The following is a 16,689-nucleotide window of genomic DNA, read 5'->3' on the forward strand; positions in this document are numbered from 1 at the left end:
CCTACACATTTCCTACATATGCTCTTCAGAGGAATGGTCTCAGATCCTGCTCCCCACTGGTAAGTATCTGCAACAGCTGCTGCTGCTTGGTGGCACCTTATCCAAGTGCCTTTAGCCAAGACACTTGGATGTGTTCATTTTTGTTTAGACCCCACTGCTGAGCTTTAACGGAAATAAAGCTGGACACTGGTTGCAGGTACTGTTTGACAGTTGGATTTTCAGAGTCCCACACACCCAAATCTCCCTGCTAGTGCTAGCATCCAACAAAATCTGAACCCAAACAGAAGATACCTCACAGGTTTCTGTCTGTGGCTCAGTGAAAAAAGTAGTTGGACATGAAAGGCCCAGTAGGTTTTCTTTTACTGAAAGCTCTATGACCCTCTTCCCCTTCAACTACCCTCACTGAAGTTAGAAAATGGAGAGCAGCTATCAAACCCCGCTATTATGTCATTTTCAGAATGAGGAGACAGACAAAATTTAAAATTATTATTTAAAAAAGAGGATAAAATTTGAGACAAACTCCAAAATTGTACTTTCTGTGTACTGTACTCTGTACTTTTCTGCGTATAATGCCTTATGCATTTGCAGCATAATCAAGGAGTTTCTGCTGTGAACAAAGCGATTCCCTAAGGGTTTCCACTAATGCATTCTGTTTGAAAATATATTTTTAAAAAGTTCATCCAGCAGTGCACCACAGAGCACAGCCCCTATAAAGGGATTTTTATGACACTAAAAACTATAGAACAAGAGGCTGAAAAAAAGGTTCTTGGAAACTCAAAGCCAAATTTTAGTCTTCATTTATGCACAGTTTGGTGACAAAATACACACATTCTCCCTCTCTTTCTCTAACAACACACAATATTTACACAAACACAAAAATGCTTATGCAGTTTACATATGCAAATACAATATACAATTTAGAAAACCAACTTCCAAATTCATTCTGGTTCCCATTTTTATATCAGTACTTTCTCTGTCTAAACCACTAACAACAGTTTTTCAATGTTCTCTCTTTTTCTTGGGAAATTTACCAGCTATTTTCCTTCCCTCCCAGCTGCACATTTACTGATGCCTCACTAACACATTTCCCTTGAACCAATTTTGCTTCTCAGCCATCTCTATGTCCCCCAGTGTCATACTGCTATTTCTGGACTAAACAATGCATTCTATCACCACACAAGAGCCATTCCCTAAGAGGCAAATGTACTTATTTGCTATTTCTCACTCCTTTTACCAACAGGCTAGTCATTTGAAAAACCAAAATTTGTTTTCAACATTCCTAAGAGCAGGACACTTAAAATACACACCATGAACTCAAGTTTTTTAAACAATACTTCAAGTGCTCACATACATCCACAAGCAGCTTCCAAAGACTATTAAAACAATACTTTATGGTGCCACTTAAGGCCATCTAGATCTACAGAAAAAAAGCCAAGGAAAATGGAATTCCTTTAGTCACAAGAGCCTATTACATTCATGAACTGCCACAAAGAGAAACATTTTAGAAGGAAATAGTGAAAAGGGGAAAATAAGTAGACTTTACATCTCCTGATGATGAGATTTAGTACATTCTACAGGTCCATTTAGTTTTAGATGGGTCCACTGAAAGGTCTTAGAGACTTTTTACAAAATTTTAAGCTTCTCCTGAGCTAACTCCTGATAGTTTAAGGGAATCCACAACAGGCACTGGTCTGATAATGTCAGCACTGTCATGCACAGTCAACTTCTACATAAATATTTCCATTCATCTGAAAAATTTCTTATACGATAACATCAACAAAAACTAAGCCAACATCTGAAGGCTGCATGTCTATTACCCACAGCTACAAATTAAATCAAATTACTACTTTACATTACTTTTAGCAGGATTAGTGCTCAAAAGTGTAAGTTTCCCTTGGGGTCTTTGAGAAATCAGAGCCCAAGTTTCCTTCTAATGAAAGGTGGTATGTTTGCACTAGACAGAAAATTAACGAACACTAAGGCAAATTAAGAAAAAATATAGCTTCACTAATTACTAAATATTAACTGTGTTTAAACTCCTTACCAAGGAAGGAATAACATTGGTTTTGTGACACTACAGTCACTTCTGATGGAGTAAAATTTATTTAAAATAAAATTATGTTCCAGAGAATGCCTTAACATATCTTTCCTCTGGCCATCACAGTCTCTGTCTCATTGTCAAAGAGGCTTTACAAAAATCCAGGAGGAAAATTAGAGGAAGAGAAGTTTGTGTCCTCGCACATAATTTGTGCCCTGCAGTACTGGGGTCCTGCTGCACACATCAGCAGGATGTGCAGTATTTCCTGTGGCAGCGGGTGTGGGCTGCACAGAGCTCACTGAGCTCAGGGATGTGACACCAGGAGGACTTAGGCTTCCTCTGACCACACTGAAGAGGCACGACAAGCTCTGCAGGACTTTGGTGAATGCTTACACCTGTGTGCCTAAATGCACTGAGCACTGTGCAAGCCAGCTGCACCTCCATCACAGCAGACTTGGGCCCCTGCAAAATGCACCCCTAGTGGTCCACTGGAAAAGAGAAGGTTTGGCTCCAGCTTGTGTAGAGCTCGTGTCCAACACTAGAGCTTCCTCACCAAGGGAAGCAGACACAGCCCAATGCCAAGGCCGCCTGTGTACCAATATACAGATCACCAAGAGTTTACATAAGATAAAAAAGCACTAATACAACCTTACAAATTCACCCCCAGACATCCCCTACAACATACTTCAGAAACTTTGAGCTGGCTCTTGTATTTTATAGTCTGGTAAGTGCTTTACAGAAAATTACTGTCTGATAAATTGTCAGTTAACATACATGAAGGCCTAAGAGATCCCAAATGGCAAAATTAGTGAGAACTTCCTGAAGAACAAATTTAAACATATCAGTTTGTACAAAACTAATGCCATGGCAGCACAAATTTTGTGTTACTGATTTAGTTTAAAATACAGTCTCATGAACCAGAAAATATTGTAAACTTACATTGAGATATGAGGTCTTTGGAGCAAAGAAAATGGATCTTTGAAAGCAATGTTAATAGAAAGTGGTTAGCACATTCAGGCAAATGAAAGACCTAATTTACATGCAATTAAATTCCAGAGACTCAGAGAAGTAATTCTCAAGTCTGGCCAATCAAAAGCTAGGCATATAAAAATAAGAGAAAGAATATGTCAATTCATTAGTTGGGGAAAATGGTACTCTCTTTTTTGGCAACTTGTCAGACAAAAGCCAAAGGAAATATATTTAAATGTAACCTTTCAGAGAGGTGGTTTGGCATATGCTCTAATTTGGGAAGAGGGCAAGTCAAGAGAGACACAAAGGAAGTTCAAATGTAATTCCTAGCATAAAGGAGATGTTGAAAATCAAGGAAAAGACAACAAAGGAATATGAAAGAGTTGCAAAATCTAAGTGCTCCTAAAGGGATCTGTAGTATCTCACATTTTTGTAAAGCATAAACTATATTTGCAATTTATGAGAATTACAATTTTGCCAAGGATAAATTGTGGCTTGAGCGACAAACCTCTAGCAAGACTGCAGACCTGACTTCTGTTTCATAGAGAGACAAAAACCTATTAAGAGAACAGGAAAAGGCACCAGTAAAAATACCAGTTTGCAGTACTGAAATTAGCTTGAATTAGTTGTAGTATTGCAGGAACAAGCTTAAAGGCTGCTCCATTGAGCATTTGAGGCTAATAGGACAGCTCACTGGGTTGAAAAGCACAGCCACAGGATGTAACCATGTTTACTTTACACTGTAACATTAATTATTCTACATCACAGCTTGTACACACACGACCAGTTACGGCATCTCACTCAAGAAATACCACTACTCTACAATGTTTCCTGAAATATTTGTATGCATATATTTAACTAAAAAACATACAATCACAGAATTGTAAAATATGTTGAGTTGGAAGGAACCCGTCAGGATCACTGAGTCCTGGCCCTGCATGAGCTACCCCAACTCAATCATGTACAATTTGAGACTTAAGGACTAAAATACAGTGACCCATTTTGGTTTAACCATATTTCTGAGGTTTTATTTGTAGCTGAATCTGACCTGCTACCTGGAATTAGTATTTTTAAAGTTAATTAACTGAAAGGAAATCGAAAGCCATAGGGAGCCTGAAGTACAGATAATCTTTGTAAAACTGTCATTACATTTCAGAGCAGTCACATCTACTTTCCCAAAATGATGTCATCCTTAATAATCAATGACCTATGTACCACAGCATAATAAATACTGTGTGATTTTTTATTAAAACAGAGTTTGTATTCAAGGAACACTGAAATATAAACATGTCACAACTGCTTTGTGCGTCAATATGCTCTAAGTGCCATTAAATGCAAAATCTCTAGCATTACAGAGCATCATTAAAATATGTTTTGTCAAACTGAGTAGGTTTAATTAAACCTATTATATCCTAGAAGGCACACTGCAAAAGACAAGGACAGTATGCAAGAGCTATACACAATTAATTCTATTCATAACAAAATCTGCCAAGTACAAATTGTCAACTTGTTTAAAAACAGAAAGCTGTTACGTTGCCAAGTAATGGGGAAATAGTGTTTAGTGGTATTGCAAGCAATTACCTTAGATGTGTAGCAGAATAATGTAACTGCAGTATACCTAAAGTTGGAAGGGACCCTTTTAAGGATTATTGGGTCCAAATACCTAGGCCTTTGAACTCTGTCGGGCTTGTTGACATGATGACCACTTCCCAAGGCAACAGTGTTCCAGTGACTGACCACCCTCTCAGGGAAGGACTTTTTCCTAGAGTCCAGCCAGCAGCTTCATTCCATTTCCTTGCATCTCGTCACTGTCACCAGATAGGGGACAGCAATACTGCCCATTGTGGAAGTTGTACACCACAATGAGATCTCCGGCAGCCTTCCCCAGCCTGAACATTCCAAGTGACCTCAGCTCCTCCTTATAAGTCTTGCCCTTGAGAACTTTCACAGTCTTGGTTGACCTCCTTTGGACACTCTCTAACAGCTCAGTGTCTTTCTTACATTGTGGCTCCCAAAGCTGCCCCCAGCACTCGCGGTGAGGCTGCTCCCACACAGAACAGAGCAGAGCAGAGCAGAGCAGAGCAGCACAATGCCCTCCCTCATCCGGCTGGAAATGTCATGCCTGGTGCTGTGCCTGATGCTGTCACTTTATGTACTTGAAGGTTTTTCCTTCCTCAGGATGAAGAGTCCCAACTCTGAGCCTGTCTTCATAGCAGAGGTGTTCCAACTCTCTAGTAATTTTCATGGCAGTCCTCTGGACTCATTCCAACAGTTCCACACACTTCTTATGCTGCTCTTGAATGCGGTGACCTGTGCCATGGCCTGTTGCTTGCCGTGCTGCACAGAAGAGTAGCAGCTCTTCATCACCCCGAGGCACTGCCTGCCTTCTCTTGGAGAAACCATGGCAATTGTTTGGGAAGGTGACTCTGCAGAGGTTCAAGGCTGGAGGTTTCCCACATTCCTGTGCTTTACAAGCAGCACAAGCAGAGCAGGAGATGACTGCAAGGACTGTCACAGCTAGTCCTAGGGTGATGCCCTCTGCTCACATGAACCCAAGGGAAGGCGTGTGGCTTGCAGGATTGTCCGAGCCCTGTGCTGAAGGCTCTCCTAAGATCCTAATGGGGAAGGGCTCTGCTAGACTCTTCCAAGCTGATGGCACATTGTGCTCAGCTCTTGAGCTACCTGGCTGCTTGTGGCTCAGTAGGAGAAGTCCCTGGTCTGGGCTGGCTCACAAGCTCAGGAAATGGGCAGCTATGGTGTTAGGAAGGAATTTTGCCCTGTGGCAGATTGGCAAATCCCTCTGGGCCATTGTGGGTAATTTACTGTCTGCTGCTCTTGCAGCATCACAACACAATTGGTGCCCCTCGTCTGCAGTAAGGAAGGTTTTTTCCCCTTGGGTCACACTGACGTGTTCCCAGGATTTGGTGGGGGGGGGTGTCTTCCTCTGAAGTCCTATTCATGGAATCCTTGCCAGATCATCTGTGGGTCATTTTGAGTTAGGGTCTGTTCACCATTCTTGCAGCACAAAGATACCACGGGTGCTCAAATCCCAAGAGAGCTGCCACTTTTCTGCTGTCCCTGTACTCTGTAAAGCTGCAGATTTTTCCCTGATCTTGGTCTTCATTAAATGTGTGTGCTTCTCTGGGCCTGGGAACCTGTCCTGCATCTGTGCTGTCAGCAGTGCAAGCACACAGTACTGCAGTTCTGAGGCAAGTTTGGGAGGGGGAAAGGGAGAAGTTTCAGGGATGGCTTCTGTAGTAAGGTGCCAGAAGCTTCCCCCATGTCAGACAGAGCCAGATCCAGCTGGCTCCAAGATTGACCCACTGCTGGCCAACATTGAGCCTGTCAGCAATGCTGGCAGGACTTCTGGAATAACATAGCTAAGAAGGAGAAAAGAATTTCTCCAGTAACTATCCAGATATTGCAATGAAATTTTAAATGCCACTGCACATTACAACACATTTTCTGGGATGTTTAAACAAATTTTACATGCTGCAGTGGAATCCTTATGCCAATGCCACAGAGAAGGTAAAGCAGAAGCAAAAGGCAGTCTCCAGCTGTACATTCCTCAGGGAGGCCTCCAACACACACAGTTCATGCTGCAGCATGAATTCCAGCCTTACCAAACAGCACTAATGGAACAAATAGGAATGGCGCAACCAATCCATTAACTTCTCAAAAACTCCTTTTAAGCATAAGAAGAAAGCATGTTTTAGCACTACAGTGAAAATGCAGAAATTAAGAAACGTCTTCAAACTCTTCAAAGATTCTCAAATAAAAGTCATTATCCTCTGTATAACTCAAGCATCCACTAGCTGCATTCACAACAAGGCATATTTGCACAATAAATATATTTATTTAATGAATATGGAAATTAAAACACAACAGTTGGTGTTTACTATGCATTTCTTACATGAGCTACCATAGATCATTTTTGAAAGATGTTTCTATTAAAGCTTGCTTGTGTTGCTGCTCAGATTGTTTACTCAAAGAAATTTAACTCTTCAGGAAGCACAGCAACATATAGTGGAGTACCTGCTTCTTCACTAGAGCTTTCATAGCCATCTGTAAAATTTTGGCTCTCTTTTGAAAACCAGTTCAGGTTGCCTGAGAACTGGAGCCTGCTACTATGTTAAACAGCAGTAACCCTCCCCTCAGTTCCATTTTAAAACAGAGCGTTTGTGACAGCTTCAGAAGTGATATACATTAATCCTATTTGGGGTTCAACCCTACTGCACCCTGGTTATCCTATAGGACAAAACTTATTAATACTTAAACACAAGCATTAAGAGTATCATGCATTTTACATAGAATGCTTTGGTTCTAACACGATTTGTTCATTGAATCATTGGCCAGTAAAGCACTTGCTTCCATCTTACCTGAATTATTCATGAGGCATGCTCCTGTAGAAATCATCAACTTAACTGGAAGAATCACTCAGCACAATACCCCTGTCATATTTTATTTTTTCCCCTTTATTAAGTTCCGTTGTTAATCAAAAGCATTGCATTTTTTCCCCCAAGAAAGAAATGGTGTATGAAGAATTTGTTCATGATCATGGATTACCTGCCACACATCAGGAGCAGAACCTTAGACCAGGAAGATGGACAACCTGCTGGGCAGAGGACAAAGTTCTTAAGAATTAGTGAAGAAATACAAATAGGAGGATGTTAGTAACATTTAGACATAAATAAAATTTGGTATAAGTAACTACTTGCCAAACATCTACTTTAATGAAGTAGTAATTGTGTCAAAATAAAGGCACTAATATGACCATAATTTTGGATGAACTTATAAAGGAAATGAAAATCACCTGTTGATATTGAATAGACACAATTTATACAATTATTTCAGGAGGATTCTATTTCATCATGAAAGCTGAAAACATATACAGCATGCAACTAGCTTTCCATCTTCTGTGGTTGCTTCAGTAATATTGGGCAGAGAATATGCTTAGTATTTTACAGGCAAAAAAACCCCATAACTAAAAATCTAGTAACTGTAAAACTTGCAGTGAATTTAATCCAAATCACTACAATATACTCTGAAACTTCACAAGATAAAAGTTCATATCTCCAAAAAGAGCAGCACAAGACATTTTTTAAAAAATCACTTATTTCAACAGAATATAAAGATGAAGACTAAATCCAAAATGTTATGAAATTCTCTAAAATGTTATGAAATTCACATTACAATTTTTTCTGATTTCAAGGTGCTAGGAAGAGCAGATGCAAATTAAGAGTCAGAAACTCTCTTATTCTGTAACTCATACAGCTCTCCACATCTAATTCAATTCCTCTAAACAATTTGTCTTGTGCTTCTGAATTTTAGAACTACCTTTAAAAAAGAACCAGAAATACTCAATTCCTTCTCCTCAAACTTCATTATCACTTTGACTTAGTACCATCTTCTCATACACGCATTACGAAAACAACAGCAATAATTTAGAGCAATTTATGTCTGAAGTCAACAATGGTGACAGGTAAGTGAATGTTTCTTGCTTGATTATTAAGTACACTTACATTTCTCTTGATGTGCTTAAAAACCTTAAAGAGTACATATCCTAAAGAAGAGGCTGCATCCATGCACAGATTCACTTTTAAAGCTGTGATATTCAGCATTACAGTTTTGAGCTACACTAGTCATGACCCTTTCCCCCATCTTTGAAGTGATACATGCCTCTAGAGACAGAAAGACAGAACTGTTTTTCTATTCTCTGCAACAGAAGGGCTGTGATTTTCCACACTTCTTGAGAAGGGCATATAAGCAAGGACCTCTTGTTAGGAGCTCTTAGGTAAAGTGTAAAATCTGGCCCTTAAAAGTTTGCTTTCATATTTTGTCTGTTATTATCAGAAAATACTGACATTTTATTTTTTTCCATTTCGGATAAATCCCCTGTAAACTGTAACTGCAACAGAAACCAATGTTCACCTTTCTCGTATCAAAAGCACATAATGCCCCAACAGTACCAGAACAGCTCTGCAAAATATCATCTGTGATTCCACAGTGACTACAGGGTCAAAAGGAAACATGATTGCTGTCTGAACAGGCAGGGAGGATTTTGTTTTGCAGGCTGAGGTTCAGCTTGCTGGGCTAAAGAAACTCTCACTGATCACAGGGAGGTAAGTGCTCACCTGTGGGGAGACGTTGTCTGTCTGGCAGGACACAGGTGAATGAAGCCAAGAGAATGATAATCTCACAACAGTTTCAAGATAACTTAAGTATGTACTTCATCTACTACCAATGCCTGCTCAAAGAAATGAAAGAAAATATCTTTGATAAGGCAAGGGTCACAGACCATAACTGTTCAATGTTTTTAGTAAATACCTGACTACTAGCACCTTTCATTAACTAATCCATTATTGATTTCAGAATGAAACAGAATGACCAGTAAGATTCCACTTATGTACAGCTCTATTAAACTCCCATGAAAAAAACCATCAAAAAAGCAAATCAGGCACTACTCCGTGGAATTTAATTTGCTGTGAAAAAGAAAATACACACAATCTTTCTAGGGAAAATTATATAAATGAACTTTTCATCTGAACCTAGTATTCCCCACAATACTGACTCGATACTTGGCATACACCAGCACATCTAGCACTGACTGAAGACATCCTATCTAATCCCTGAAAAAAACAGGGAACTTGATTTTGGATGAACTTAAAATCCCTTAGAGGACTACTTCAAGTATAATGAAGCACCATAAGCTGAAACATTAATATAGAACAGTATAATTTTTTCCTCATTACCTTCTGCTGGTAATTATGGAAAAAAATCAAACGTAATGTAGATGACCTCAATTCTGCAAATGCTTAATCACGACAAGTATATGACCCATTTCTCAGAATATCCATCTTAAAATATCTTTAAAAAGAACATATAAAAATCCCACTAGAAATTTATTTTTACTTTTATCTATGCATTTTATATACATACATATATATATATGAGTCATCAATAAAGGGAAAATAAGTAACTAGAAGGAAGTCTTTTTGTTTCATAGAAATTTAATTTTCCTTTTAAAACATATTTCAAAACGGTGATAAACTTCTAAAATTAAAATGCGTTTTGTAAATACATTATCTATATTTCCATTCAAGTATATAACCAGAAAATGGTTTATATATTAATTTGCAAAATATTTTTGTGGTTCTCTTCCACTAACACATGAAATTGGTATGTCTTCATGTGCTTTAAGTAACTTGTATATACTCTTTAATATCTCTCTTCACTGAGAGCAAATCTTAGCATTCAAGTCCAAAAGAATCTTTCAGTTACAGCTACTGAGGCTCTCTGTTACTGCTTCCATGGTCCCATAGGTAGAGCAATTATGCTGCTGCTTACTGACAGAGGTATCTTCCCATGTACAAAGGTAGTTAGCATCTTTTAGGAAATACAATGTAATTCAAAGAAATGTTTAGTAAATATTAAACCACTAAACCAATGCAGCTGACCTAAGATGTACTTCATAAACAGGACAATCCTGGTATTATGTGGAATACCAAGCCACAGTGACAAGTACAAAGCTTTATAGCAGACATACCCTAACAACAGAAACAACTTTTACCTAAGTCTCTGTACTTGTTTTGGCTGTGGTAGAATTCATTTCCTTCCACAGTGACTAATATGGGCTGTGTTTTGGACTGGTGCTGGACACAGGGTTGATATTACAGAGATGTTTCGTTATTGCTGAAGCAAGGCTTACACAGAGCCAAGGTCTTTCTGCTGTTTGTACTGTCACACTCGTGAGGAAGTTGGGGGAGGCCAGGAGGAGACACAGTCAGGACAGGTGACCCCAACTTGCAGATTCTTACAGGCAAAGGGCTATTCCAGGCTGCATGGCATCCTGCTCGACACATAAAGCTAGCGGAAGAAGGAAGAGAGGAATGTTCAGAGTGATGGCATTTGTATTCCCAAGTCTGTTACACGTGATGGGGCCCTGCTCTCCTGGAGATGGCTGAACATCTGCCTGCCCACAGGAGGCAGTGACTTAGTTCTTTATTTTGCTTTGCTGTTGTGAACAACTTTTGTTTTCCCCATTTACCTGTCTTTACCTCAATCCATGAGTTTTCTTACTTTTACCCATCCAGTTCTCTTCCCAATCCTGCTGGTGGGGTAGCAAACAAGTGGCTACCTGGGGCTTGGCTGTTGGCTTGGGTTAAACCACAAGAGTCTCTCATCCTACTTAAAACACATACTCTTCTCTCCCCTTTATTTTTGTCTGTTATCTGTGCCTATGAGACAAAAGCAGCAGCTCTCAGGGCTGGGAGTCTGGAAAGATTGTAAATTGGAATACAAGGAACAAACTCCATAACCAAAGCAATATAAAAGTCCCTGAAGTGCACATTTTGTAGAAGGGAGATAAGAAATGGCTGCAAAAGAACAGAAACAGATCTGTTATTTTGGTTTTCTTCTCATTGCACCTACTAGGGGACAGAGCCGGAGACGCAGCACTTGGGTGGTGTTTCAGTTGGGAAGATGTGCATGTTTGACTTAGTACCATCAAAGCACTTAGTGTGGCACCAAACAGCAGTCAGTCACCACTGCAGAAAGACTGAAGAGGGCTCTGAAACTGAAATGCCTGAGAAATTGCCACAGGACTTTAATCTTCTTGCAGGTTTCACTGAATAACAAAGGAATCATTTGTCTTCAAATAGCATTCACAAAGCCATATCTCTTCATTAACTGATTGAATGGTGTTAAAAAGACAGAAAAAAAAAGGACTAGGATTTGTAATATCAGCACATGTGAACAAATTCAGTTCTGTAGAGATGCAGTGGAACATAACACAATAAATTAGGTATTTTATTGCTTTGAGGCAGAAACAAATATATCATTTATGTGTGTTCATGTATATAGACATAAAACACACAAATATCAAGAGAAAAGCATGAACCACTATATCTTTTTATAAGTCCAGTTTTTAATTAAATTTCAAAACAAGCAGGGAAGTTGTAGAAAATAATGCAACATAAGCAACTTTTTATCTAGAGTAGCAGTTGAGAAGAAAACCCTTGGTCTTAAAATAATTTTTGCCTCTTTTGAAGTCACTTGAAAAGTTTTATTTTTATCTCAAGAAAAACTAATAAAAGAGTAATTTATTGTTACTATGGGGTTATGAGGTAACAAAAGTACAATGTTGAAGAAAAATACATTTATGTTTGTCCTGAGCATCTCTTTAATAAGAAAGCATCCTAAACAGAAGGAGAGGTGTGGTTTGTGTTCGTATTTTATAACATTTCCATCCTTGTCTTTTTTCAAAAACTTACTCCTACTGACTATGAAAATATGGTGTTCACCTTTGAAAAACATTTGCATGTGTTCAAAAGCCTGCTACTCATGCCACCAATTTCCCAACACATGAGACTGCGGCATCCAGAAAGCAGATTTCATTTTGGTAGCAATATTTGGAAGGACAAAGTGGACAAGGACAAAGGACCAAACATGAGAAGCAAACACATGCCTTCATTTTTAATCAATATCTTGTTAGAGTGGTGGGTTTCACTCATTAATCTTTTGGTAAGGGAAAAATGAAATGGATTTACCATTACAGCAAAGTAAAATTGCAAATTAAATTTATTCTAATGAAATTGCTTACAAAGAATGCTACTTCATCACACACAGCTTCTGTCAAGAGAGTTTGGACTTCAGAGTATTCATTTCTTTGAGGTAATGTATTTATTGGCAAATTCTGAATCCAAAAGACCTGAAAACAAACTTTCTAAATTCTTCCTCTTATATTGTGCATATTTTCAAAATCATGCAAGTTCCACCTAAAAAGTACTGTATTTTGTGTCTAATAGCTTCAAACAAATCTGAAACTGAACTTCATGTGACCGCTGTGCTGCACCTAAATTTTCACTACATTATAGCTGAGCTGGGACATACAAAAAAACCACAAAAAATTAAAATGCCCGGAAGTTTGCAATGCATTGTTTTTAATTTTTTCAGTAACTGTTGCATATTGATTGATCTGGTATTGTACAACAGAGGAAATTAGCAATTAAAGGCTTCCATGCATCCAGCATGAGATCCTACAAAATCCTGTTATCCACAGGAGCAAAATTAAAAGAACAAGAGGAATCAACAAAGCGAAAAAATGCTTTCTGTAGGTTGTGCAGAATTTGTCCATTGCCGAAAAACATGAAAACTCTGCACAGATTCCACGTACAAGAGTATTTAATGTAGGATTATAACTCAATTAAGGCAACTATTTCTCTGATCCTGTAATTCTAAGGCATTTTGCAGATGGCTATGAATCCCAGGCTGTAATACAAATTTCTTTCTGTTGTCTATAATATAAACTCACATATTATGTAAAAACACATTAAATCTTCTGCCTAGTAAAATAAACTTCAAAATGTAAGTCAAAAGATACACTGCTTCTGGAGATGAATTTAAAATAAGGTAAATTAAATTAACGAATACAACATAAAATGCAAATATCATCCATGTATGTAAATATGACATGAATAATAAAGTTTAATTGATACCCATGTTTCCTTAAGGAATCATTGACCATGTCCCAGGGCACAGGGAAGGAAGATTACCAGTCCAGCAGGTAAGTGGACACAGCATCCCACACAAGGCTGCGCACACAAATTGCACAAGACTGCAACTTCAGACTCCAAGTTAGCCTGGAGATTGGTGTGCTACAGGAATAAACATGCCCTTGCTCTGTTCCAATGTGAACAAAAGTGCATCTATGCTATCATTAATCATATGAGACTGGTTTGCTTCAGATTTGTCAAAACTAATTCAGCTTTGCTGAATTTAGTGACAGACACCGGATTTATCTAGACCGGGAGAAGAGGAAAAGGTTATATAAGCTTTGCTTACATAGCCAGACAAATTATATTGTTTATCCATGCCTAAACAAAAGGTCACTATTAGCTCAGGGTTAACTAAAACTTCTTAGCTAATCTCTGACCTCATTTTGACCTCTCTTATTAATTGCAGAAAAGCTTTCAGTTAGTTGTGCTTACACATCCCCTCATCCCACCCCTGATAATGGGACCCAGGAAAATGCTAAAGGTAGATTCTGAAAATGTTAGGCTTTGTGTTTTCTCAGATCACTGCACCTGCGTAAGCAGTATGATAAATGATATAATTGTTAGATGTGATGCTTGTTTAGTAATTAAATATAATTATTATATAATCATAGGAAGAATCATGAGAAACTATGTTGGAAATTTAAGGGGCTATGCTTAGCTAAAAATCTATGTATACAATAGAACAATATAAGTTTAATAATTAACATGGAAGTTATATAACGATAGAATATAAAAACCTGTTCCTCTCGAATGTATGGTGGAATCAGATCTGAGGTGAAAAGCACTCCTGATTCCCAGAGCTCTTAATAAAAGCACCTACATATAATTGCCTATGTGATTATATGTTTCCGAACGCTACACGCCTACCCCACTCCTGTAGTTTCTTGTCTTACAGATCATAAATTAAAGACAAAATACCTTTTTCTAAGACTAATTAGTACCCAATTAGTTTCATGTTGTTACCTAGAGGGGAACTGACAGTAAAGACAAACATTAAGCATTTTAATCTCTTAAATGCAGGAGGGATCTATGTAGAAGAAAGGACTATCAGAACCTTTATGTCACTTTACTTTTCCCTCCAGATCATAAAATATTATTTCAGAAAGCCTGTAAAAATACCCAATTCTTCTGCTTCTAGCAATTCCCATTAGAAAGAAGTACATTTATATCACTGTTAGAAGTGAAAAACTAAACACATGAAGCCTAGCGGATCTATAATTATGTTAGTTGGCTGTAACCAGACATAATCATTTGTCATTGCATCATACTTCTTACAGAGCAGTTTACACTGGGCTTGTTTAATTCCTCTAGTAGCATAATCATTGTATGTCAGAGTATGGGTATGATGTATTTACATCCACAACATCTCCCCCTCTGTGGAAGACTAATTTTTGCTCAAGTAAAAGCAAAGCACCTGAGTTATAATTCCAAAAATCACGATTTCTACTTTTCTTTTTGTAAGTCAGAATTGTTCATTTTCTTGTAAAAACATATGCAGACTTAATTTAAAAATTAAGTCGGGGAGAAACTAAACCAGACTGCATTGTAAAAAATATGTAAATTTACAAAAAGGAGCTCTAATTATAGAAGAAATAAAAATCTCAAAGTTAGAAAGAACTGTCCAAATAACATGCTTTATGTTCATCTGAACTAAAAAATATCGGGAATTATGCTTTGAAAGTCTACTGTAGTTATATACTGAAGCTAAAAAGCTCAGTAGAAAATCAACATAATTCTAACTGCTGAGGCCTTACCATTCCATCACATCCATATTCATATTTCTTGTCTTTTTGTACTGGTAAAAGCCTTTCCAAAACAAATTCATCCAGTCATACTGAGGATCATATCTGACACCCAAGTGATAACCATAAGTCTAAATTATGTTCCGTTTTCTTCCTTTCCTCTACAGGAAATGAGAATGCTCCTCCATCATCTGAACAAAGGCACCTGGGTTACTGCATAAATGAAAAAGCTTGTCCATTACTGTTTGTCACACTGGTAGATAAACTCTTCCCTAAGAAGGACCTAAAAGTTGTTTTATTAGGGTACAGTCAACTGTTTGGATCAAATCCAGATTCATTCGCTAACTGCAAATAAATCCCTCTGTATAGTCAGTACAGCTTTCTTATATTTTAACATTATTCACCAGAAGCTCCATTCTTCTGAGTTTGCGTTTATTCTTTGGCATGGGCTTGTCATATAAGCCATTTTTGAGAAGATGTTCCTTGCTGTGATGGATCTGGGCACCATGCTGAAGTTGGAAAGAGCATAAAGCTTGAAGCGGATGGAGTATGGTCTGCAGAAACATGAAGGGGTGGGGGACAAAAGAACCCCAAGCTTTTAGAAAGGTATTTTAGAGACATCAATTATTACCATTTTTTAATTCAATGACTACTTAAAAATGCTAATAAAATACAATTTGGATGATAAATGCTGTTAAAATATACCCTTTGGAGACACAAAAGGTGGACCTGAACAGAAGATGTACTGAAAAGAATCACAGAGCAGTCATACACCACCTGCATGGTGTCATCCCTTACTCCTTCCTTTGGAACCACTCAATCTTGACTTCAGCCCCAGCCACATTACTGTAAGTTATGGCTTTGAGTTGATCTCAGCAATGAACTACAATCAATTACTGTGGCTCGGTCAACAAGTGGCAATAAAATAAGCCAAAATAACTCAGCTGCTTGTGCTTGCACAAAAATCTCTTAAGGCAGGGTTTTAGGAAAAGAGGAGGGACTCATGATCAAGGTACGTGGACTGCAGTCCTGGAGACACAACTGTGCCTATGCTTCTGCCCAGAGGTATTGCATAGGATTAATGAAGCCACACAAACCAGATGGATCTTAAGTGGTTTCTAATTGTAGACTCTTCATTTTCTGGTTGCCTGGCTAAGTCAGGGGGGCCCCATGTGCAAACGTAAAGGTGTAAAGCAATCACATGTCTAACTGCAGTCAGCAGGAGCTGAGATTCTACTGAGAAAAATATGACTCTTAAGAGCACACAGGAAAATTAAGTGACATACTGGGTACCAAACCAGCACGTTTTTAATTTCCATGGCTCTCAACTTCAGTTCACTGTCTCATATGCTCGGAATAGCACTCAGTTCAGAGATGGTATAAA

The 16,689-nt window shown here is 38.2% G+C and overlaps 1 protein-coding gene across 1 annotated transcript in view; it reads right to left on the bottom strand.

The window, feature by feature from the left end:
• Nucleotides 1–11,909: 11,909 nt before the first annotated feature.
• The window catches only part of DTWD2 (DTW domain containing 2), a 50,392-nt gene continuing 45,612 nt past the window's right edge, over nucleotides 11,910–16,689 (bottom strand). Inside the window, exon 7 of the mRNA XM_031064298.1 lies at nucleotides 11,910–15,859. Coding sequence (XP_030920158.1) covers nucleotides 15,689–15,859 — 171 coding nt within the window. The 3' untranslated portion in view covers nucleotides 11,910–15,688. The remainder of the gene's footprint in view (nucleotides 15,860–16,689) is intronic.

The sequence above is a fragment of the Geospiza fortis genome, unplaced genomic scaffold (genome assembly GCF_000277835.1).
Source record: "Geospiza fortis unplaced genomic scaffold, GeoFor_1.0 scaffold1111, whole genome shotgun sequence".
In the NCBI taxonomy this organism is placed as follows: domain Eukaryota; kingdom Metazoa; phylum Chordata; class Aves; order Passeriformes; family Thraupidae; genus Geospiza; species Geospiza fortis.